Source organism: Bubalus bubalis, chromosome 5, assembly GCF_019923935.1.
Source record: "Bubalus bubalis isolate 160015118507 breed Murrah chromosome 5, NDDB_SH_1, whole genome shotgun sequence".
NCBI lineage: Eukaryota > Metazoa > Chordata > Mammalia > Artiodactyla > Bovidae > Bubalus > Bubalus bubalis.
This window is the reverse complement of record NC_059161.1, coordinates 89580913-89606200: the sequence shown is the minus strand read 5'-3', so window position 1 is coordinate 89606200 and position 25288 is coordinate 89580913. Positions and strand designations below refer to the sequence as shown.

Here is a 25288-nt window from a genome sequence, read left to right as displayed (position 1 = left end):
CGTGTCCGACTCTTTGCGACCCCATGAATTGCAGCACGCCAGGCCTCCCTGTCCATCACCAACTCCCGGAGTTCACTCAAACTCACGTCCACCAAGTCGGTGATGCTATCCAGCCATCTCATCCTCTGTCATCCCCTTCTCCTCCTGCCCCCAATCCCTCCCAGCATCAGAGTCTTTTCCAATGAGTCAGCTCTTTACATGAGGTGGCCAAAGTATTGGAGTTTCAGCTTCAGCATCATTCCTTCAAAGAACACCCAGGACTGGTCTCCTTTAGGATGGACTGGTTGGATCTCCTTGCAGTCCAGGGGACTCTCAAGAGTCTTCTTCAACACCACAGTTCAAAAGCATCCATTCTTCGGTGCTCAGCTTTCTTCATAGTCCAACTCTCACATACATACATGACCACAGGAAAAACCATAGCCTTGACTAGACGGACCTTTGTTGGCAAAGTAATGTCTCTGCTTTTGAATATGCTATCTAGGTTGGTCATAACTTTCCTTCCAAGGAGTAAGCGTCTTTTAATTTCATGGCTGCAATCACCATCTGCAGTGATTTTGGAGCCCCCCAAAATAAAGTCTGACACTGTTTCCACTGTTTCCCCATCTATTTCCCATGAAGTGATGGGACCAGATGCCATTAAATTACGTATTTTTTTTATTTTTGATGGTATTGTGAATGCAATGTTTTCTTAATTTTATTGCTAGTGTTCACTGCTAGTCTATGGAAATATAGTTCATTTTTGTACATTGACCTTGCTTTCTATGAGCTTCCTAAACTCATTTGTTAGGAGAGACAGGGAATGAGGAAGGGGGGGAGAGAGCAAAGCAAGTGCTGTTCTGTTCTTTGGCATTTTCTGCTTACAAGAACATGTCATCTGTAAATAAAGGCAGTTTTACTCTCCCCCCCACCTCCCCAATCTGAATGCCTTTACTTTTTTTTTTTATTGAATTGGCTAGACCCTCAATGTTGACCAGAAGTGGTGGAAACAAACTTCCAGATCTTAGGGAGAAAGTATTCATTCTTTCACCTATAAGTATGATGTTAGCTGTTGGTTCTTCATTAGGTTGAGGATGTTCTCTTAGTTTGTTGAAAGTTTTATCATAAACAGGTGTTGGGTATTTTAAAATGCTTTTTCCACATCCATTGACATGATCTGGTGATTTGTGTCCTTCATTCTAGTAAGATCATGTACTATGTTGATCAGTTTTTAAATGTTAAAACAACTTAGCATTCCTGAGATAAATTCCACTTATTTGTTGTATTTAATTCTTTTATATAGATACATTTGGCTTGCTAATATTTTGTTTAGAATTTTGCATCTATATTCATGAAGGATATTGGTCTGCAGTTTTTGTGTGTTGCTTTTTACCTGGTTTTGATATCAGGGTAGTACCAGTATTATGGAATGATTTTGGAAGTATTCCATCCTCCATTTTCTGAAAAAGTTTGTGAAGGATTGGTATTATTTACACTTTAAATATTTGATAAAATTCACCCATGAAGAATTCTTGGCCTGGGCTTTTCTTGGTGGGAAGATTTTGAATTACTAATTCAATTATTTGACTTGTTATAGGTCTATTGATTTCTACTCTAATCTTTGCTTATTTTGAATTCTGTTTGCTTTTCCTGTTGTAGTTTCTTAAGGAGAAACTTTGTTATTGTTTTAGGACTTTTATTCCCCCCCCCCCCGCCCCCCCCCCCCCCATATTGGCATTTAAAGCTCTAAAATTTCCCTCTAGGTACTATTTTTAGCTATAACTCAATTTTTTGGAGAAGGCAATGGCACCCCACTTCAGTACTCTTGCCTGGAAAATCCCATGGACGGAGGAGCATGGTTGGCTGCAGTCCATGGGGTCGCCAAGAGTCAGACATGACTGAGCGACTTCACTTTCACTTTTCACTTTCATGCCTTGGAGAAGGAAATGGCAACCCACTCCAGTGTTCTTGCCTGGAGAATCCCAGGGACGGGGGAGCCTGGTAGGCTGCCATCTCTGGGGTCACACAGAGTTGGACACGACTGAAGCGACTTAGCAGCAGCAGCATTAATTTTTATTTTTCTTTATTTAATTCAACATACATAATTTATCTTGTGATTTCTTCTTACCATGACTTACTTAGAAATATACTGTTTAATTTCCAAAGAGTTGGAAACCTCCCATTTTCTTTTTTACTGTTGTTGATTTCTAATTTAGTTATTAACTCTGTCCAAGAAGACTTCCTGGAGTCAAATGTATTTGCACTCCAATGATGAATGATGTCTCCAGGCAGAAAGCTGGTTGAACTGAAATGTAACTGATAAAGGGCAGAGAAGCAGAGGGAAGGACTTTGCAGGTAGAGACGAAGCATGTGTAAGGGCACAGGCCTGGAAACACATGTGCTCAGTGCCAGCAAGATGATCCCTGTGCTTGGAACACAGGAAATGTAATTATCTTCTTTTTGTTTCTGTCAGTATAGCTAAAGTTGGTCATTTTAGTTGATCTTGTCAGCCTGTTTTGGTTTCACTGATTTTCTCTACTATTTTTCTTTTCTGTCACATTGAGTATAAAAAAGGTGCAGTTGGGATACAGAGGAAGTTGTGGGACAGGACGTAGAAAAGATCATGTGAAAGGCTCCCTGGTGTCCAGATTCCAGCTTCACTCTTCAAGCCCTCTTCTGACCATGAGAGGTTTTCAGTATGAGGCCACAGATTACAGAACGGGGATGTTTCCTTAGGGTATTCCTGGCTGAGCACCAGCACCCAGGAAGGAGGTGCTGGAAGAGTAAGACCTAGGCAGGGGGTGACGTGATGTCTCTGCTAATCGCTCTTCCAGGATCCCAGGCGCCCCCCTGGCCTGTCCCTGAGGAGTGGCACATAGGGCCGGCTCATGGTGGGCAGTGGAGACCCTCAGGCTGAGCCGGCAGCAGGAGGGCGGACAGTGGTAGGTCTCTGGGCATGGATTATTCTTTCCGGTGTCACTCAATGAAAGCGGAGGCTGGACGCTGCTATGCCAGTAGATGTTAGCAATTTAGCAGGGTCTTCCATTGTGGGGGCCGCAAGCTCATCCCCCCCAGCCGCCCAACCCTCCCCATGGTGTGGGCTCTGCTGGACACGAGGGAGGTGAAGGCTATGACTGAACCTGGTATAAAGAGACACACAGACTGACAGCCTCCTGTAGGAAAGCTGTTCCAGTTTGCTGAACTACTTCAGAGTGTGAAGGGCAGAGGAGAGCATCCCTGAGTCAGGAACATGAAATCAAGTCTTCCCTCACGCTCCCCACGGTGCCCTTCCCCTCACAGCCTCTCTTCCTCCTTGGTTTGCTGACTGTCCCCACCCACGTTTCTCTGGTTTTCCTTTTGGTAATAACCACAAAGGCATGCCCACACTCAGCAACCCACAGGGCAGTGACCATTTCTGACTTGTGAGTTGCTTCGAGCCAGACACTCAGCCCTCACGCCCTCTGAGTCTTGAAGGGTGTGTATTCGTCCAGCAGAGACTGAACTCCCTGGTGGGTGGGTCGCCATGAAGCCTTCTCTTATGCTCTCATAGGAAGGATCCTCTCCCTTCTCTGAGCACATGACCTTTATCTGCAGTTCTTTCAGGGACTTAACCACTTTCTCCCTGGAGGCAAAATGCCTTGTGCCCATATCTCATCTCCTCTACTAGACCCCAGACCTTGTCAAGGCAGATTCTAGATTTCCACAAGGTCTAGCCAAAAGTTAGCAATTGGTGGATTAAGAAATTCTTGGGAAGGAAGCCTGAGGAGGGTTACAGAAAAGTGAACCCAAGGCTTCCTTCAGGGACAAAGCTCTTACTCATCTTATGCCTGGGCCTCTCCCCTCACACCAGAAAGTTCAAAGGAAAAACACAATGACAAGGATGGCCATTTTTGAACCCATTTATATTGTCAGTGTTACCCTGGGCTTCACCCAGCCCTATCCCAGCCTTTGAGGTTGCATCAGATGGTCTGGACATTCATGGCTTCCTCGGGCCAAGTGTAGCTGTCCAGCGTAAAGGAGTCATATTCTGGAGTATAGACCAGGGACCTTACAAAAGCCTCCTTGTCCTCGGGCTCTGGGTAGTAGGAGGCCAGGTTGTGTTTGTACGCGAAGTCAAGGACCTAGGGAAAAATACGTGTGACTGAGGAACTGGCTCTGAGGAGGAGCCTGCCTGAAGACGCTGGCTTGGGAGCTTGTGGAAGGGGATACACCCGCGGCAGGCATGTGGCCCCTGAAGCCACTGGAGAGGAAGGAGCTAGAGCTTTCTGCCTCATAAGGGAGCTCTGACACAGTGGAATAAACATGGTCTGGGTCAAGAGGCTTCAGGCTAAAGTCTGCTTCTGCTTCAGACTGCCTGTGGGTCCTTGCTAGTGATGCCATCCTGGCTGAGCCTCAGTTTCCGCATCTGTGAAGTGGGGGTAATGACAGTTTCCTCTGGCATGGCATGAGGATAAAGTTAGGTAGCAGGCAAAAGTGTTCAGTACCTGATACTGTCTCTCCTAAATGCGGCATGAATTGAAAGAACAGCTTGGACAATGTTCTTTGGGTATTAGCTTTGGCTTCACAAGAGGATGAAGCTAAATATCCCTGAAAGGAAGGAACTGGACAGCGTGGAGCTGGACTATCAGCTGGATGGTTGGGCTTGAGGACAACAAGCCCCACAGTCTGATTCTGGAACCCACATGGGACAGCTCTCGGGGAGTGCATGCTGTCTGTTGTGCAATGCGTTTTCTTAAATTACTCTTAAAACTTATAGAAAATGTAAAATATATATTAATAGAAATTATAGAAATAATGGTATAATAAACCCTCGTGTATTTGTTGTCCAGATGAACATTATCAGTGTTAGGTCAGTCTTTAGGGCTATGTTCTGGTTCTCTGAATATCCATCATCTCTGCATCATCTGTTGGGTGGCATTTAGACTATTCCATGAACTTGATCACCCCGTGGCCCAGCCATCCTGAGAGAAGGAGAAAGCATGAGCATCTACTCTGGCCAGAAAGGTGCCAAGTGTGGAGCTTTTCCAAGCTGTTCTTTTTTAATGTCCTCCAAAACTTTGGGAGTTGTTGTTTAGTTGCTCAGTCATGTCCAACTCTCCGCGACTCCGTGGACTGTAGCCTGCCAGGCTCCTCTGTCCATGGGAGTCTCCAGACAAGAATACTGGAGTGGTTTGCCATCTCCTTCTCCAGAGAATTTTCCCAACCCAGGGATCTAACCCACATCTTTACCACTGAGCCACCAGGGAAGACCCAAAACTTTGGGAGAGAGGAATTTTTTGGAAAAGAAGGAAACTGAGGCCCAGGGAGGTGCAGTGATTTTCCTGAGGTGCCTCTGCTGCTTACTGGCAGGGCTGGGACTCCACAGCCCAAGCTCTTTCCATGATGCTATGCAAGTTGACCTTTCTGTATAAACGGGCACTTATGATTCATTTTTAAAAAATCCCACCCACGTTCTGGTCCACAAAACTATGGACTTTGATGACCTTTCTGCCTGGTGTCTGAGGGGAAGCGCAGGAGCTTCCCAGAACTGCCCTGAGTGGGTGTCGGGATGGGGCTCGAGCTACAGGCCAGAGTTTGTCAGCAGCCTTTGGGGAGCATGCAGTGTAGGCCAGGGAGCCAGGACGTGTCCAGCGCTGCCCTCCCCTCAGTCCCCCTAAAGTCAGACAGAGTTGACGAATGCCGCTACCCATGTTAAGGGGGTGAGGAGTCCCTTACTTTGATGGCGATTCTCAGAGACACGTCTCGGATGGTGCTGAGGGGCGGGTACAGTCTCCCCTGTGACAGATGGTGCTCAGAGACCTCTTGGGCAATTTGCTGGGGAGAGACAAGGGGGAGGAATAAGCTGATTTTCTGCCTTTCCAGAACAAGCCCGACCCAGTACACTGGAGACTCACCTTGCCCCTCACAGGTGGCCAGTCACTTCAGTTTCCACTGTTGTCTCGCCACCTCGTGGCCCTGGGGTGCTTAAAGCGTAGGCTTACAACAAGGACACACCCTTTATGTCCTCTGAGACTAGCTGAGGCTTTAAACAACATGAGGCGCTCTGAATTCTGAAGGAAAATCACTAGGGCCAAGATGAATAAACTAGTGACTTGCAGAGCAGCTGGTAAAGAACCCGCCTGCCAGTACAGGAGACGCAGAGACGTGGATTTGATCCCTGGGTCGGGAAGATCCCCTGCAGAAGGAAATTCCGACCCACTCTAGTATTCTTGCCCAGAGCATCCCATGGACAGAGGAGCCTGGCGGGTTACAGCCCCTGCGATAACAAAGAGTCAGACATGATTGGGCCAACTAAGCACGCAAGCACAGAGCAGACTCCGGGACCCCCCTGGCTGGCCTAGCCTGTTGCCTTGGGACGCCTGAGTCCCTCACTTCCTGAGCTCCAGCCCCTTCCACATGCTTAGGAGCATCCTGGGCGTCCATCATGACCGTCCTGCGTCTCTGTATTCAGGGCTCCTTGATTCGCTGTCCCAGCCCTGGCCCTGGTGAAGACTAGCTGCTTCTCCAGCAAGTGACCCCACAACAGGCAGTACCAGCTCCCTGCATAAATGCTCCGAGCCTTCACCCTGGGACGCCCTCCCTGATCCAGGGCTGCTCTCTGAGGGGCAGCCCTCCCCTGCAAGCCTCTTCCTCCTGCTGGGGGCCTGGTGCTCATCCAGCCTTGCAGAACAGCCTCTTTGATGTGGCTCTGAATCCACCCCCACCCCGCCTTGTGTCAAGTTTAAATCTAGGGAAAAGCCACATAAGAAGTCTTGTGTCCCGGAACAGACCGAGAAAGGAGCTAGTCTTGCCTCAGAGTCTGGCAGACGGGAGGGACGTGGGCCGCGTTCTCATGCTTGGCTTTCTCCTTTCTGTTCACTCAGCCCAGCCTTCACAGAGCCCTGCGATTCGCCAGGCTTTGTGCTAGGTGCGGAAGGCCATGGCGAAGAAGCCAGTCTTTTCCTTCCCGGAGGCTGGCGTCAGTGGAAAATGAACGATTAGAGTGACGGCAAGGAGAGGGGACAGATAGGCACAGAGGAGGGCAGGGCCCAGCCCTCCAGGGGCCCCCCTGGTGGTCCAGTGGTTGAGACCCCATGCTTCCAGTGCAGGGGGTTTTGTTGTTTAGACGCTAAGTCATGTCTGACTCATTTGAGACTCCATGGACTATAGTCTGCCAGGCTCCTTGTTCATGGACTTCTCTAGGCAAGAAGACTGCGGTGGGTTGCCATTTCCTCCTCCAGGGGATCTTCCCAACCCAGGAATTGAACCTGAGTCTCCTGCATTGGCAGGTGGATTCTTTACCACTGAGCCACCAGGGAAGCCCTCTAATGTGGAAGACGCAAGGGGATGCAAGTTCAATCCCTGGTTGGGGAACTAAGATCCTATATGCCTCATGGTGAGGCAAAAAAGAAAAACAGAAAATGAGGCAAGGCTGGTGACATGAGAGAGGAAGATGGAGCAGCTGAGGTAGAGGCAGGCAGCAGAGAGAGAGGGTAAGACTGTTCAGAGAGAGAAGAACCAGGTGCAGACTCACTCTTTATAAAAATTAAAAAAGGCGTCCAGAAGAAAAGACAGAAGCTAAGACCTGAAGGGCCAAGTATGAATTCCTTGAAGAGAGGAGAAGGAATAGCACATGAAAATTCTTGGAGGGAAGAGAGAGCGTGACTGTGAAAAGGATGGATAGGCCGATGGCAGGGGGAGGGAAGGAGGGCCTGGGATGAACCGCATGAAGGGGTTTGGACTTTCCTGGGAGCACCAGCGAGCCATATAAAGTCTGAAGTTTAGGAGACAAGGGGGCCTGTTCCCGGCTTTGAAGGATCCTCTTTGTGGAGCTATCGAGGATGGACTGATCAGAGGGAAGCAGGATTCCCAGGGATAGATCTGCAGCTAGAAAGCTCCTGCAGTGACGAGTTGGATCGCGGTAGGTGTGGTTGCTTCTAAGACGCTGGGCATTGCCAATGCTCTGCTGTGGCTTCAAGGCACGTTGCCTGGGGCCCTCCTGGTGCACTGCTCACAAGCCAAGTGACCCCTCTCGGTGCCTGTTTCCTTGTCTATAACACAGGGATGATCGCTGTATTTTACCAGGCTGTCAAGATGACATGAGATAGTGCATGTAAATCTCCTAAAATACATATTACTTTTTATATAGAGAAATCAGATGCAACTGAAGTTATCTTAATTTAAAAGCACCCTTTTCAGAAATGTAACCTGCCAGGACTTTGAAGACCAGACCGTCAGCTCCAGGGAGGCAGGGGCCTTGTGCTCATAGCAAGTAACTGAGAAGTAGATTGAGGAGGGGTTCCTGCGTAATTCATGGACACTATTCTGGAAACGATGGAGTGGAACTGTCCCACAGCACGAGGTGGGGGTTGGGCAGATGTTTCTGGGGGTTGCAGAGAAAGGCTCTGGAAACTGTGTTTCTGCACAACAGGGAGCCTGCTTGCAGGCCAACTCCAAGCAGGAAGTGACTCTTCCTATCTAGTGGGAGTTTCAGACAGTTCTGCCCATGCCACCAAAACACCACCACCACCAATCAGAGCAACCAGAAGAAATACAAACACAAAATACTTAGACAAGAGGGACAGAGAACTACAGCACAAAACCAGAGCTAGTGTGCACGAGGCTTGCGTGAGGCTGACGGGCCTCCAGGAGACATAGGAAGAAGGAACTTGGAGCGTGAAGCAGTTAGTTTCTTGTGGGGCTCATAGGAGCAGGACTGGTTATGGCTGTGTGGAAGCCGTTCTGTGTCATGCTGGTTTGGGGCTCTCCCCAGTGCCGTGGTGAGAGGGGAACGCAGACACAGGCCAGAGATCACAGTTGAGCCTTTGGAGCTCACTGGGGATGAATATATTTGATATGTTTATAGTTTTGAGAGTCCTTTGGACTGTAAGGAGATAAAAACAGTCAATCCTAAAGGAAATCAACCCTGAATATTCACTGTAAGGGCTGGTGCTGAAGCTAAGGCTCTAATACTTTGGCCACCTGATGTGTAGAGCTGACTCGTTGGAAAAGTCCCTGATGCTGGGAAAGGTTGAAGGCAGGAGGAGAAAGGGGCAGCAGAGAATGAGATGGTTGGGTGGCATCACCAACTCAATGGACATGAGTTTGAGCAAACTCTGGGAGATAGTGGAGGAGAGAGGAGCCTGATGTGCTGCAGGCCATGGGGTCGAAAAGAGTCGGACACGACTCAGCGACTGAACAATGACAACAACATAGTTCGGATTAGCTTAAATTTCCAACAGAAACATTTCTATTGCCGTGGTTCCTCAGAGTGAAGATAAATGTGAAGTGCCTGGTATTTAGTAAGCGACTGATAAATGTCAGCCACTGTAACTGTTATTAAAAACCATTATTTTGAATGTGGGCTGTCATTCTCAATGAATTCTTTCATTGTTTTCACCATGCCCAGTAAAGAGCCCTTCTGGGAGCTTTTCTAGTAAGGCACCTGGAGCAGGTGGACATCCATGTCTGTGCTCAAGATAGGCCAGAGCAGGCCAACCCAGCCTGCAACCTTCCTTATAGAAAGCTGCCCTGCTGCTGCTGCTGCTAAGTTGCTTCAGTCGTGTCCAACTCCGTGCGACCCCATAGATGGCAGCCCACCAGGCTCCACTGTCCCTGGGATTCTCCAGGCAACAACACTGGAGTGGGTTGCCATTTCCTTCTCCAATGCATGAAAGTGAAAAGTGAAAGTGAAGTCGCTCAGTCATGCCCGACTCTTAGCGACCCCATGGACTGCAGCCCACCAGGTTTCTCCGTCCATGGGATTTTCCAGGCAAGAGTACTGAAGTGGGGTGCCAGTGCCTTCTCCGAGAAAGCTGCCCTAGTGGGGCTTATTTTGCTACCAGTTACCAGTAACATGGCCAGCACCCACGGTCGGAAGAATCAATTGCTTGTCATGGTTCATGAGCCCACTGTTTGAGGTGGCTTTGGTGGCATTTCTGTTCTTGGCAGGCACACGGGTACTGTTGGGAGGCAGGGAGTCCCGCCAGGTATGTCCCCTCAGTGCCAGGGCCTCCTGCCAACACCCCCTCCCACCGACTCTTCCTTATCCCACTTCGCACCCCTTAGAGCGTGTGTTTTCAGAGACGTTCAAGCCTCAAGGTGATCTTGAGAGAAGCTTGACATTGGAGCCCTTTGCGGGACCACTGAAGGACTTGGTGGGCAGGAAGTAGCAGAAACAAGACAAGGAGTCTTCAGGGAGCAGCGTAGGCCCTCCTGGGAGCATGCAGGAGCAGGGAACAGGGATACCTCTGCTGTCAGGAGGAAGATCTCATCCGGGATGTGCCGGATCCCGCCGGCAATGACTCCCAGGGCCACGCCGGGGAACACGTAGGCGTTGTTGCCCTGCCCCGGAAAGAAGGTCCTGCCATCCTCCAGAGTCACGCTTGGAAAAGGACTTCCACTGGCAAAGATCCCTCGGCCCTGGGGGCGGGAAGAAAACCAGAGACGGAGCTTGGAGACGGGTTGCGGGAGTGATGGTGGCCTAGTCTGGTCTCCCGAACGTTGACCCCTCTCCGTCTTCTCCCGAGTGCTTGGCTTTCTGCTGAGGACGCTGCGGGTGCTAAAAGCAGGCCTGTTCATCTGACCGGAAACCGAGCTCCCACCAGGCTCCCCGGCGGCCACAAAACCAACGGAAGGGGAAGGCATGCCTTTCTAACTTGTCACCTCCCCAGAGCGCCAAGCCAGGTGTGCAGAGTCTACCAGCACCTCGAGTTCTGGTCAAAGCTCTATGTGAGGGAACCCTGAGCACCAAGGCATAATGGTAAGAGCCGTGGCTTTGGAGCCAGACCTGGGTTTGGGGGCCAGCTCCATTGTTTTTCCCACCCTACTCATAGGGTGACTCATAGTCACTGTTACTGTGTCCTCTCAGCCTGGGGCAGGAAGCACTCCCCGCTGACCTCGGTGACCCGGTAGCACTTCTCAGCCGTGCACTCGGCCTTGCTGGTGGGGTTGCTCAGGGCAAAGATGATTGGGTGCTCGTGGAAGGAGGCCATGTCCCTCAGGATCTGCTCCGTGAAGGCTCCTGCGATGGCAGCAACACCTACGGGGAGAAGGGGGGTAGTGGGGATGCCTACGCTTTATAAACACCCCATTCCTCTCCTGGTGGTGCTGGCGGGCAACTAGATACAGCGCAGAAGGCTCAGGAGTCTTGGGGGATGTCATCGGCCATGGGGACAACAGAGGATGAGAGAAAAGGGTCTTCCTGCTTGAGCTTGCTGAGACCCCCTGTTAAGTCCTAAGGGACCACTGGTCTGTCCCAGGCCCCTGGGCAGTGAAGACACACCTGTGAAGACATTCCTGGCCACTGGCCTTTAGAGTGGGCTGCTCCCCCCAGGAGAGGGGTGATGCCAGGGTCCCCTCCAAGGAGCTCATTTCATCTTGGTCAGAGAGACCAGCCTGCATTTTTCCACTCTATGGAGTAATTCTGCATCATGAAGCCCAGCATGGTGCCTCCGTTCTATGGTTCACATGCAGCAATAACTCAATAAAAGTCAATAACTCAATTAAAGCACTGAATTGGACGTGAGGGGAAAGAGCTGCATCTCCACGGGTTGCTGAAGCCCCCTTGTTGAGCCTCAGTCTCCGCCTGCAAGTCAAGAGAATTAGCTGGGCTGAGCAGTGGGCTGCCCCCTCCTCCTACCTATGATGGCCGTGGGCTTCACCAGCCTCACCACCTCCTCCAGGGAGTTCACTTCGGGGTGGTCCTGGGCAAACATCTCCTTCTCATGGTTCAGGTGGCTCCTCCCCTGCAGGGAAAGGAAGAACACGATGCAGCTGTGGTGGTGAGAACCACCGGGTAGGGTGGGGATGTTCCGGAGACTCTTAGAACCTTTCCCGCAGAGCCCTGTGCTTTGGGCTGAGCTGTCAGAAGTGTTGAGGCCCGTCCTCTAGATTGGAACTTAAGATGGAACCTAAGGATTTGAAACGTGCGTGTTGTGTGTGTGTGTGTGTTTCTTTAATCCAAACCACATATGGAGAATCCAATAAAGCCTTTCTTTGAGCTGCTCAGGTTGTGGCTTCCTAGGCCAGGACAGAAAGGCTTGGAGGAAACGCCTGAGTCTAATTGAGACTCTTGACCCCGAAACACATGCACACAAGCCCTGTGAGGGATGGGGGCCCAAGTCACCCACCATCAGGGTGTATTTGACAAAAGCCATTAACCTCCCCACGGGGTCTCAAGGAGTCAGACACACGATGGAGGGACTGAACTGAAACTGAAATTAACCTCCCCAGTGCCTCCCTGGTGGCTCAGATGGTAAAGAATCTGCCTGCTGTGCAGGAGACCCGGGTTTGATCCTTGAGTCAGGAAGATCCCCTGGAGCAGGGCATGGCAACCCACTCCAGTATTCTTGCCTGGAGAATCCCACGGACAGAGGAGCCTGGTGGGCTACAGACCATGGGGTCGCAAAGAGTGGGACATGACTGAACGACGAACACTTTCTCTTTCATTAACTTCCCTATAAATAAGAATAAGCTGGGATCCAGAACTGGCTTGCAACGGCTGGCTGCTCCCAGTGAGCTCGAGATTCTTTCCACTTCTTCCTTTACAAATTTTATTGGAGTCTAGTTTATTTACAGTGTGTTAGTTTCAGATATACAGCACAGTGATTCAGTTATACATATGCATATATTCATTCTTTTTCAGGTTCATTTCCCATATAGGTTATTACAGAATATTGAGTGGAGTTCCCTGTGCTGTACAGTAGGTCCTTGTTGGTTATCTATTTTATACCTAGCAGTGTCTGCATGTTAATCCCAAGCTCCTAATTCTTCCCTCCCTCCCATATTTCCCTCCCTCCCACATTTCCCCTTTGGTGACGGTAAATTTGTTTTCCAAATCTGTGAATCTGTTTCTGTTTTATAAATAAGTTCATTTTTTGTGTGTGTCATATTAAAAAATTAGATTCCACACAGGAGTGATATGTGCTATTTGTCTTCCTCTGTCTGACTTACTTCACATTGTGTTAGATTCCTTCCATTTCTTCACATAGGAGGCAGTGGGTCACAGGCTGGTCAAGGATGACTCCCCTGGGTCAATCGGTCCCACGAGAACCGGAGTGAGAATGGCAGTTCTGACAGACCGTGCAGGAGGGGCGAGCTCAATGAGCAAAGCAATGATGAAAGGTGGGCGAGAGCCAAGGGTGGCAGCCTGCGCCCGAGCCTGGACCACGCTCTGGAAGGCTCTGGGGCAGGAGGCGGGGTCCAGGTCCCGGTCTCCTCCAGTGGGAGTCTGCCCTGAGAGGGTCTGTGGCTGCTTCTGGGGGATTCCACTATTTTTGGCTGAGACCCTCTTGTTCCCATCTCTGTCCTTAAAAAAAAAAATATCTCATGGACACATCCTATGTTAGTGGAATTTGGGGAATTAAAACATGGAGCTCTGAGTGAAATCCTAAGGAAGGAGGCCATCCAGCTGGGCCCTCAGCACACTGAAGTCAGATACTGGACTGTCTCCCTTACTCATTCCTTCACCAATGCCTCAGATATCAATTATGTTCTTATCACATGCTGGACACGGATATCAAGACTTACAGCCTCACGGGGAGGGAGACCAGCAGAGGGGTGCCAGCCCCATAACGTGACAAGTGTAATATTAATACACGAAGGGCAGAGGGCAGTTTCCTCTAGGAAACTAATTGAGACCTAGATGTTCAAGAACACTGCTTGAAGGAGGTGACGGAAGACAGGGAGGAGACAGATGGGCTGAGTGGGCTTGTGGGAAAGGAGGTGGGCATTCGTTCCAGGCAGAGGAACAAAATATGCAAAGATGGGGAAGAGGGGGAGCATGTCACTTTGGGACAGCTGTGGTTTAATATGGCTGGAGGTGAGTGCAAGACAGGAAGCGGGGAGATGAGGCTGGGAGCAGGAGGCAGACACATTCGCACGCACATTCAAAGCTTTTGGACAAGAGTGGTTAAGGCTCCTGGGGGATGAGTCATTTGTGGAGATTGGGACACTGCTGTCCTTCTGCTCTCTATTCTGTCTGAGCAGTTTGCCCCCTGGAAGATCTCCTCCAGTCCCCTTCCACTAGTTGCAGGTCTCAGGAAAACTGCAGGTCTCCAGACTGACAGTACCTTGACAATGAGCCCCTTGGAGTCCACCATCCAGATCTTCCTTGTGGCCTCTGCTTTGGGTACACCTTCTTTCTCTAGGGCCATGACAAGGAGGTGGGCAATGCCCATGGCTGCCTGCGAGGTGGTGTTCAGACAAAAGGCCAGAGCTACTCAGGATTTATCAGACACTTTGCCAAGATCCTCCCTTCTTCCCCCACTCCTCCCAGGAGGCCTCGTTAAGTCCCTGCCTCGAGATACCCAAATGGTGGGGCCCAGGTGGGTGCAATGATCACCATGCTTCTGGGCTGTTTCCTCTCCTCTGGAGCCCAGAAGGCGTCCCCTCCTTGTTTCTCCTCCCCGTATTCTTATTCTCCTTCTGGAGTGACTGTAGAGAGCCCTTGGTGGGACTCACCTCACCAGCACCTTGGAAAACAAACACGTGATTGGAGAGCTTGTTCTTGGTGATCCGCAGAGCAGCCAGGATCCCTGCCACGGCCACAGAGGCTGTGCCTGCAACAGAGTGGACTGCGATGACCGTCTGGCCCCCCGGCCCCACCACCAAGACCCTTGGCAGAGTTCTCTGTACCTAGAACCTGTGATGGAACAAGCAGCTTTCCCTCGCCCTCACAGAGTCAAGCCTGTAGGATGCAAGTTGTCCAGCAACTCTCTTTCGCATAATCCTCTGCATCAGGGGTGTGTCGTAGCTCCAGTGCTCCAGAGCAGGTATTAACAAATATTGTTGCAACGAAAGAGAGACAGAGCTGCTGAGGGCGCAGATCCTTCAGAAATGAAGGTCTGGGTCATCTTACTAAGGGACACTGGCAAGCTGAGGTCTTGTCTGAGGATAAGAAAACATGGCATGGGAGACTGAGGGAGAAATAAATAAACATCAGCCATGGCTGCATGACTGGTTATAGAAACGAGGGATGTATTAACTATGCAAATTTTCTTCTTTGACTATCATGTGATTTAATGGTTCATATTAACTAATTTAGTCTCCCTTTTCCTCTTATAAGTTTTGTTGAAGGTTAATTCTACAATTCAGCCTTTTAAGAGAGTTTTCAAATGTGACTGAGTTGGAAGAGTAGTTAATCTTGCCCAGATTTGGGTAGTGTGACTATCTTCCAGATATAAATATGTCGTTTGAAAAAAAAGTGCACACTGTCAGAGTTGAGAGTTAATGCTTATTTGGGGGCAAAAATAAGGACCTTAGCCCTTTCAAATAGCTCTGGGAACTACTCGGAAGCGATAAGGGGGAGGTCAGTATACATGTGATTTTAGGGAACAGGGTACTGCAGTCAAGTACATATTTTGGCAGGAAGGCTGCTGCTAGTCACAAGGTTATTCCTGGTCACGAGAAGCGGATGTCTCCACTAATGATTTTATGCTTTTCTAGATATGACAAGATGCAAGAAACTGGGTTCATAAAATCTCCTGAAAATACCTAACTATCTGAAGGCCTGTTCTGCCTGTTTTTCCCAGGGCACAGAGGACTCCATCCCTTATCACTGCCCTGAACCCCTTTCAGGGTGTGTTGAAAGTTGACGACTGCAGGGGCCAGCGACTTCATTCTTGTTGAAACAGATGATGAGCGACATTCTTTAGCTGGTAAACAAAACAACTGTAGAGAGACTTTGCCTCTCCCCATTTCAGGGAGAAGGTAAGAATGTCTGCACCGGTTGGAAAGATAGTTGCATTTTATTAGGCATTTTGTTAGAATTGTTTCTATTGTCGTCTGAAAGTATCAATGTGTAGAATAGGTGTGCAAGGATGCTGAACAGCCAAAAGGGTGGGCTCTGCCAGTTACTGGATAATTGTTGCTCCTTGGTCTGCAAACCACTTTCCAGCCTTACCAGCTGGCTTTATGGCGGGCTCTGCCAATAGGGGGTGCCAGGGGGTGACCGAAAGGCTAAATGAGGAGGGAAAGAACACTTTTTTCAGCATCATCCCCACCTTAGAAGATTGCTTGGTAAAATATAAGACATTCAGTTAAATTTGATTTTTAGATAAACAAGAAATATTTTTTTTAGCATGTGTTCCATGTTTAGTATAAATATTCTAAAAACTTATTTGTCTGAAACTCAAATTTAGCTGACCATCTGCATTTTTGTTTTTGCTAGATCTGGCAACTCCATTGCCTTGGTTTTGTTTTTACTCTTACAGCAGCAGTTTGTTCCAGAAGCAGCAGTTAAATCCAGTTTGCACTTTATCCACCACTTCTAGAACTAACCTCATAGCGCTCCCCACTGCATCTTCCCTATGTTACCCCAGCCTATGGGGGTGGTAGCAGATCCTTAGTATTTCTTCTTGGTTTTTCAGTTCTTTAATGTATAATCCACAAGTCTTTATGTCAAGTTTTCTCTGTTAAAACCACTGATTTGGATGCTGACAGAGTCACAGTAAAGTAACTGCAGCTGGCAATGCTAAGCATCCAGGATGATCAAAGAAAAGGAAATTCAAGTGGGATTGTTTATGGCTGGTTAAAATTATACAAATCAAAAAGAAATCGATATTATCTCTGGCTGGTGAGGGAGGAGGGAAAAGAGTAAAGTCCCAGCCCACATTCCATTCTAAAGAGCTACAATCCTTTTTGGAAAACTATTTCCCAATATAAACCAAGGCATAAAATGTTTTTGCCCTTTGACCTCATGCTTCTACTTTTGGGAATCTATGTATGAAAACATCCAAAAGGTATGTTGTAGGGTATTTATGACACTGTCACTTATAACACAGAATGACTGGAAATAATAAACATCCAACAAGAGTGACGTTTAAGTCAATTAGCTAATGTAGACACTTAGTAGGATATTGCAGCCGTTAAAAATGCTCCTTATGATAGCAACACAGAAAATGCTATCAAGTTAGTAACTGACAGCACGTATTGTTCAGAGTGCTTTATAAGTCTTAATGTAAAGACATTTAATTGTCTCATAATCATCCCCATTTTACAGATTGGGAAAGTGAGGTATGGAGCAGTTTGCTGAGTTGGCCAAGATCACATAACAGAGTGAACTCGGGGAATCAGGCTCTTGGGCTGGTGTTTTTAACCCCTAAACCATATTTCACTGAATTAGTTGGAAGGATGTGCGTGTGTGCTCAGTCGTGTCCAGCTCTGTATGATCTATGTAGCCCGCCAGGCTCCTCTGTCCATGGGATTGTCCAGGCAAGAATACTGGAGTGTGTTGCCATTTCCTACTCCAGGGACTCTAAATAAACACATTCACTCGCTGTGGAGATGCCAGGATTGAATCCAGGGCCTCATACATGCAAAGCATGTAATTAGTTGGAAGGAAGAGAACATTAAAGTGGTCTACATAACCATGATTCTAACTGTATCAAAATATACACACAGAATCTGGATGGCACTGTAAAATACTAATGGTTGCAGGGTGGGAATAGGAGTGTATTTTTAATTTTTGTGTCCAGTTTTCCACTGGACAGAGCAAGTTTTCAGCTCATCTAATTCTATTTCAGGACAGCCTTCTGCCTCCTGAAGAAAGGCAATGAAAGAATTCTAAAGAAAGGCAATGCCAAAGAGTGTTCAAACTACTGCACAATTGCGCTCATCTCCCACACAAGCAAAGTAATGCTCAAAATTCTCCAAGCCAGGCTTCAATAGTACATGAACCATGAACTTCCAGATGTTCAAGCTGGATTTAGAAAAGGCAGAGGAACCAGAGATCAAATTGCCAACATCCCTTGGATCATCAAAAATGCAAGAGAGTTCCAGACTTCTACTTTATTGACTATGCTAAATTCTTTGACTGTATGGGTCACAACAAACTGTGGAAAATTCTTAAAGAGATGGGTATACCAGACGACTTTACCTGCCTCCTGAGAAATCTGTATGCAGGTCAAGAGGCAACAGTTAGAACCATATGTGGGACAAACAGACTGGTTCCAAATCAGGAAAGGAGTTCGTCAAGGCGATATACTGTCACCCTGCTTATTTAACTTATATGCAGAGTACATCACGAGAAACGCTGGGCTGGAAGAAGCACAAGCTGGAATCAAGATTGCCAGGAGAAATATCAATAACCTCAGATATGCAGATGACACCACCCTTATGGCAGAAAGTGAAGAACTAAAGAGCCTCTTGATGAAAGTGAAAGAGGAGAGTGAAAAAGTTGGCTTAAAGCTCAACATTCAGAAAACAAAGATCATGGCATCTGGTCCCATCACTTCATGGGAAATAGATGGGGAAACAATGAAGACAGTGAGAGACTTTATTTTTGGGGGGGCTCTAAAACCACTGCAGATGGTGACTGCAGCCATGAAATTAAAAGACACTTGCTCCTTGGAAGAAAAGCTATGACCAACCTAGACAGCATATTAAAAAGTGGAGACATTACTTTGACAACAAAGGTCCATCTAGTCAAAACTATAGTTTTTCCAGTAGTCATGTATGGATGTGAGAGTTGGACTATAAAGAAAGCTGAACGCTGAAGAAATTGATGCTTTTGAACTGTGGTGTTGGAGAAGACTCTTGAGGGTCCCTTGGAAAGGAGATCCAACCAGTCCATCCTAAAGGAAATCAATCCTGAATATTCATTGGAAGGACTGATGCTGAAGCTGAAACTCCAATACTTTGGTCACCTGATGCGAAGAACTGACTCATTGGAAAAGACCCTGATGCTGGGAAAGATTGAAGACAGGAGAAGGGGATGACAGAGGATGAGATAGTTGGATGACATCACCAACTGAATGGACATGAGTTTAAGTAGACTCCGGGAGTTGGTGATGGACAGGGAAGCCTGGTGTGCTGCAGTTCATGGAGTTGCAAAGAGCCAGACACCGCTGAGCAACTGAACTCAACTGAACTCAACTGAACTCTGCCTCCCGAAAGGAGATGTACAAAACATAGGACACCAGGTGGCGCCAGAGATATTTCATCAGAGGACCTCTCAAGGACCCTGCCTCTTGATGGAGCTTTTCCTCCTTGGATGTCAAGTATCTTTGCGGTTAAACCTGCAGGCTGAACAACAGCTTACCTGCAGAAATTCAGTGCTGGATGGAGAGCATGACATCCAACAATGGTACGGATGAGGAAACTGAGGCCAGAGAAGGACAGTGGCTTCCCCCGTCAGTCACCAAGTAAAGAGAAGTAAAGCAGGAAGTAAAGCAAAGTAAGCCCGCTTCCTGGTCTATGCAGCTCAGACAGCCTTTCCTGACTCTGGAGTTGAAGGCAGCAGCAGTGGCCTCCTGGGCTTTCCCTGGGGGGGGGGGGGGGGGGGGGACCTGAGAAGCAGGTGGTAGTGGAGGTAGAGGGAAGTGAACTTAGGTCGTGGACATAATTGTTCAGCTGTGACTCTGAAAGTGGTGGAAAACACAAAAGCTCGGGAAATCTGATAGAAAAGAGTCAAAAATGTCCAAAGGATACAACGGCAACCTCTCCTAACTGATTGCTCTCAGTGTGACCTTGGCTCTGTGCTGTGTATATGCTTGCCTGCATTTATTTGTTCATTTATTGTTTATGACAACTCTAGGAAATAGGTACTATGAGCATTCTTTTTTTCCTCCCCTCCCCCCCCCTCTCAGAAATGAAAAGAGAAGTTCAGGAAAATAAACAGAGCCAGGAGAGAAGTGAATTCTCTGACCACTAGGCCTATCAAACCTCTGCCTCCGGTCTCTACACTTCGTCTTTCCTCCTGTTTCATGGATGAATGATCCCTGCTCTTAGCGAAAGCCACCTCCATGCGTGGACTGGACCTTACCATGTTTACCTACTCCAGGAGTTTGTTTGGTAGTTCTCTTCCGTTTTCCTCCTCTGGCATCCTCAACTGCTCCCTTCCTAGTGGACCACTGCCATCAGCATGCAAGTGTGTCATCAAGTTGCCATCCTTAAAAAGCCTCTTCTTGACCCTATGTCATTGCCACCCCGTTTTTTTTTGTTGTCGCTATTGTTTAGCCGCTGAGTCATGTCCGACTCTTATGTGACCCCACGGACTATAGCGTGCCAGGCTTCTCTATCTGTGGGGTTTCTCAGGCAAGAATACTGGAGTGGGTTACCATTTCCTTTTCCAGGGGATCTTCCTGACTCAGAGAGTGAACCCATGTCTCCTGCCTTGGCAGGTGGGTTCTTTACCACTGAGCCACCAGGGAAGCCCACCCTGTCTCTTACTTCCCTTTACGGCCAAGTTCCTTTATAGAGCGTAATATACTCATTGTTGGCTCCCTGGTGGCTCAGATGGTAAAGAATCTGCCTACAATGCAGCAGACTTGTGTTCAATCCCTGGGTTGGGAAGATCCCCTGGAGAAGGAAATGGCAACCCACTCCAGTATTCTTGCCTGGGGAATTCCATGGACAGAGGAGCCTGGCGGGCTATAGTAGACGGAGTTGCCAAGAGTCAGACACGACTGAGCAACCAACACTTTCATACTCATGGTCTGCATTTCCTTTCTTCTCAGTCTCCCTGAAACCCAGTCCCGTCCAGCGACTCTCCTGTCTTGATGCCACCAGTTCCTCCCCCTTGTCAAGCTCAGGGTCAGTCCTTAGCCCTCCTCCTCCCTGACTTTTCATTACCATTCGATACTGGTGTTCATTCTTTCCTATGGAAAACTCTGCACATGGCTTCTGGACCCTCATGGTCATTGGCTCCCTTGCTGGCTACTTCTCATTCTCCTTTCTGGGATCTTCCTCCGAGGACATCCTCTGAAGAGGCCAGTGACCCTAATCACAGTCAAGAACTCAAGAGGGAAAACAGAAGTTCTCAAATCCTGTATTAGAAAGTTTGGCAAATAAAGTCATCTCCATCACTGACTTTCATTTAAGTTTCATTAAAGTTAATGAGGAGGAGGGTCTTGGGTTATGCATTAAGGATTTAAAAACAGAGAGGAAGGAAGCTGCTTAGCTTTCTGGAAGCAATCACCTAGAGAAGCCCGGGGGTCCAGGGTTATGTTAGAACATTGCTTGTACCCACACACACCATGGGCAGCTGAAAGCATGGTTGTTTGTTCCTCATTCATGATGAAAGAAAAACAAATTTTCCCTTTCAGAGAGAGCTTTCCATAATTGCACTTCCCGCAAACTGAGTACTGGAGGTTGTAGGTACAGGAAACAGCATAGAAGGACAAGCTGAAAATGTAGTTGCTATTGGGCTTTTAATAGTCACTTTTAAATTTTATTTATTTTTAATTTTTAATTAATTGTCACTTTTGACAAAGTTGAAGAAGTTTCTATCCTAAACCATGGGTTATCAGAGAAAAGGGGAAGAACTAGCTGTGTCTCAGGTGAGACGAGGCTGCCGTCCTGGGCAATGAGAACAGGGAGTTAGGCTTCGCCAGGGTGTGGCCAAGGGGCCTGGAGGCTTGGGGCTGGGGCACTGGGCGGCCTCTTGAATAAGGTTGGGCCCACTTTCACAAGTGGGCTGGTCACCCTCTGGTGGCTCAGATGGTAAAGAATCTGCCTGCAGTGTGAGAGAGCTGGCTTTGATCCCTGGGTTGGGAAGATCCCCTGGAGAAGGGAAAGGCTACCCACTCCAGTATTCTGACCTGGAGAATTCCATGGACAGAGGAGCCTGGTGGGCTACAGCCCATATGGTTGCAAAGAGTCGGACACGACTGAGCGACTTTCAGTAGGGGGAGGGGCAGCAGACCCCTGAAAGCTGGAAACAGCCCCCCCCAGTGTCCTGGAAACAGGGCAGACCAGCTGGACAGATGTCAGAGCTGGGTTGTTTGTTCTTCCTGCTCTGCCCCTTTCCCATCATCCCTGCACCGGGGTATTTTGCAATATCATGCCAAGTGGGTGACCGCTGCCCAATGTCACTCCTGGGCTCCTGGTGAAGGGTGGGGTCATCCTGGGGGCTGTGGAACAGGTTTGGCCCTGGGCAGGGTATCCTAGGCTGAGGTTTGAGTCTTAAGGACAAAGAGAAATTAGCCAAGAGCAGAAGAGAGTTCCACGCAGAGGGACCAGCACATTCAGAATCGCGGAGTTGGCAGAAAACTCATGGAACTGAGGAATTCAGCGGGCTGCAGAAATAGGGTGGATGTGGAGAGTGGAGAGAGGTGAGGTGGAACCCGCTTCCCTTCTCAGCTCCCCTGTCCTGTGCTCACACTGGTCCCCTACCCGCTCCCATCAAAGCCGCTCTGTTTCAACCCTCCTTCTCTCCCAGCCTTATGTGTTGGGAGCCTACGGTGCACCAGGCGTTTCAGTACTTGGTACCGGAACCGTCTCCGGTTACATGCCCGTTCTGCCTCTACATCACTACAGCCCTTATGATAACCTGGGTGCCATAAACAGAGGGAGTGGCGGTAACAGTGGATCGGCAGAGTGTCCAGCCAGCCAGGACTGATGCTCACCTTAGCAAAGCATCCTGGTCTTTCTGGCAGTACTGGCTGAGTGCCTTTCGTGGCTGTCAATACGATCATGTTCCTTTTACAGATAAGGAAAAGAAGACTGTGAGGAGTTAAGCCATTTGGCCAAAGTCCCAAAGCAGAACAGTTGGAGATTTCGACCTAGGCTTGTCTTGGAAATACAGCTCAGGGGTAGAGCATCTGACGGCAGACCCAGGCTTGTCTGAATCCAGCGTCTGATGGTTAAGCACCTGGGCTCACAGATGAAAACTTGAAAGCCTGAGGGCTGACGGTGGCCCGGCACACACTGCAGGCCCCCTGAGCGGCCGTCTGCTCTCAGGAATGAGGCAGGTCTTGAGGGCAGGGAAGGTCCAAGGAGGACTTGCAGGGCGGGGGAATGTTCTGGAGCTGACAAGCCAGCTGGCTTTCCTGGGTCCATGAGGGCAGCCAGCCATGGGGCCTGGGGCCCGGCGCTCACCAGGCCAGCAGCCTCCTGGAGCTGGCTTCTTGGGAAGGACACAGCTGGTGAGTACCCCGGGCGTGACCATTCCTATCACTGTTCTCCTTCCAGGTCTCCCTCCTCTGCTATGAGTAGGGATGCTTCTCTGTTCCCAGCTGAAACAACAAAAGTCACCTGAGCCTCTGCCTTTTCCAGAAATTCCTGACGAGGCTGCCAGCAAATGAGTCAGTGCCGGGACGGCCGTGCTCACTGAGAACCAGACTGGGTGGAGGAGGCCTTCCACCAGCCCGAGTGCCCTGCTTGCTGAGGACCAGCCTGGGTCGAGGAGGCCTTCCACCAGCCCATGTGCCCTGCTCGCTGAGGACCAGCCTGGGTGGAGGAGGCCTTCCACCAGCCTGCGTGCCCTGCTTGCTGAGAACCAGCCTGGGTGGAGAAGGCCTTCCACCAGCCCAAGTGGGAGCAGGCTGGAGCAGACATGCAGCCCTGGGGGCCCCTTGACCCTCCAGTTCTGGGGCCCCAGATGCCCCGCCGGGGGGTTGGCCACGTGGGCTTGGTGACTCCCAGGAGGGTGGAGCAGCGGACTGGCTGGGAGACGGCTTGAATCTTCCGCTCAGCGCCAAGCACAGCCCTGCCCTCCTGGAGGGTGGACCCTGTGGCCTTTACTCATATCTTTTCTTATTCCACGGAGAACGTGAGGCTGAGCTGCTGTTCCTTTTGTTGACTTAAAAAATATTCATGACTTAAAAGTTGGGAATTAGGTTTTATCTGGTGGGAATTTTTAGGACTTCATGCCTGGGAAGACAGCATCTCAACTAGCCCTGAAAGAACTGCTCTGAGGAGCTGGGAGTGAGGGGTTAGAGGGGGAGAGGAGCCAGGTTACCTAGAAATTTGCAACAAAGGGCAGGTAATCTGAACGTCAAAAGTACTTTTGTGAATTCAAGAAGACCAAGTATCTCAGGTTAAGGAATGTAGCACTTTTCTGTGTACGGAAAGATGCAAGAGTCTGGGCTCTCTGAAGCCATTCCTGTCACACGTATCTCAGCTGTGGGGCCAGGATCCTGCATTTTTCCACGTCCTGAGCTCCCTTGAGCTCACTGTAGGGGGTGGCTGCAGTCTGATGGCTGCTAGATCACAGGTATTCTTCTCCTTCCTGAGTGCCCTTGCTGCTGCTGCTAAGTCGCTTGAGTCGAGTCCGACTCCATGCAACGCTATGGACAGCAGCCCACCAGGCTCCTCTGTCCACAGGATTCTCTAGGCAAGAACACTGGAGCGGGTTGCCATTTCCTTCTGCCCGCTGAGTGGCCTTAGGGCTCACCAGTTCACACGGAGGACTGCCGCTGCATTCGCTGATGACTGCGATTGTTTACCGATAAGGCAGGAAACATCCCGCTTCTCGATGTCATTCCACTTCTCGATTTCACACGGGCAGCCTGGTCCCAGCCCCTGCCATTATGGGATTCCAGAAGATTCTGACCACGCATCCTGCTAGAGGCCTGTCCCCAGCGACCACATGGGGCATGGCTGTGGTGTCGGTTTACCACTGGGATTCCTCCCACACTCCCTCCCTGTCCCAACGCTCTCCAATTCTGCGCACGCAGGCACCCTTTCTATTTTTGAATTGATGCTTTTAAACTGTGGTGGTGGAGAAGACTTCTTGAGAGTCCCTTGGACAGCAAGATCCAACCACTCCATCCTAAAGGAGATCAGTCCTGAATATTCACTGAAAGGACTGATGCTGAAGCTGAAGCTCCAATACTTGGGCCACCTGATGTGAAGAACTGACTCACTGGAAAAGACCCTGATACTGGGAAAGCTTGAAGGTGGGAGGAGAAGGGATGACAGAGGATGAGATGGTTGGATGGCATCACCGACTCAATGGACACAAGTTTGAGTAAACTCTGGGAGTTGGTGATCGACAGGGAGGCCTGGCATGCTGCAGTCCATGGGGTCACAAAGAGTCAGACATGACTGAGCAACTGAACTGAACTGATATAGTTACAGGTTTCTTTTTACTTTTTATTTGCAAGGAAAGGGGAGCAGTTCTTCCATGTTTCCCCATTAGCCCCGGGACTCCTCACTAGTCTTCTAACCACCCGTACACAGCACATGCTTCCAGTCCTGGCCCCTCACTCACCAGCTGGTGACTGAGTGAGCCCGTCCCTTTCCCCAGGCCCCTTACTGAGAAATCCTGGATGAGGTGAGATAAGCCCAGAGGGACCACCCCTCCCACTCCAGTCACATGCTGGCAAAGCCATAGCAGGAAGCAAGTGCCTTCAGCTACTTCTAGCTCACTGAACAGGGAACCAAGTCGACTCTGAATGAGAAGATGCTCTTGGAGTGTTCCAGGGCTCGGTTATCACTGTGAGAGGCACTCATTCTAGCCAAGTTACATTGCTGGTGTATAGTCACTAAGTTGTGCCCGACTCTTTGCAACCCCATGGACTGTAGTCCACCAGGCTCCTCTGTCCTTGGGATTTTCCAGATAAGAATACTGGAGTGGGTTGCTATTTCCTCCTCCAGGAGATCTTCC

At 49.2% G+C, this 25288-nt stretch overlaps 1 protein-coding gene and 1 long non-coding RNA gene across 5 annotated transcripts in view; one reads left to right on the top strand and one right to left on the bottom strand.

The window, feature by feature from the left end:
- Positions 1-3859: 3859 nt before the first annotated feature.
- The window catches only part of ME3 (malic enzyme 3), a 213701-nt gene continuing 192272 nt past the window's right edge, over positions 3860-25288 (bottom strand). For 2 of the 4 annotated variants that reach the window (XM_025286189.3, XM_044943416.2), the window contains exons 9-15: positions 14419-14516; positions 14028-14141; positions 11597-11702; positions 10854-10996; positions 10204-10377; positions 5692-5790; positions 3860-4097 (exon numbers count right to left, since the gene is read on the bottom strand). In XM_025286189.3, the coding sequence (XP_025141974.3) occupies positions 3936-4097; positions 5692-5790; positions 10204-10377; positions 10854-10996; positions 11597-11702; positions 14028-14141; positions 14419-14516 (896 nt within the window). In that variant the 3' untranslated portion in view covers positions 3860-3935. Of the gene's footprint in view, positions 4098-5691; positions 5791-7646; positions 8042-10203; positions 10378-10853; positions 10997-11596; positions 11703-14027; positions 14142-14418; positions 14517-25288 lie in introns of those variants that run through there. The other 2 variants (XM_044943417.2, XM_044943418.2) reach the window with 2 other exon arrangements.
- On the top strand, positions 22425-23497 carry LOC123333763. Its single transcript, XR_006551291.2, has 2 exons — positions 22425-22823; positions 22954-23497. It is a non-coding gene; the product is annotated as an uncharacterized LOC123333763 (long non-coding RNA).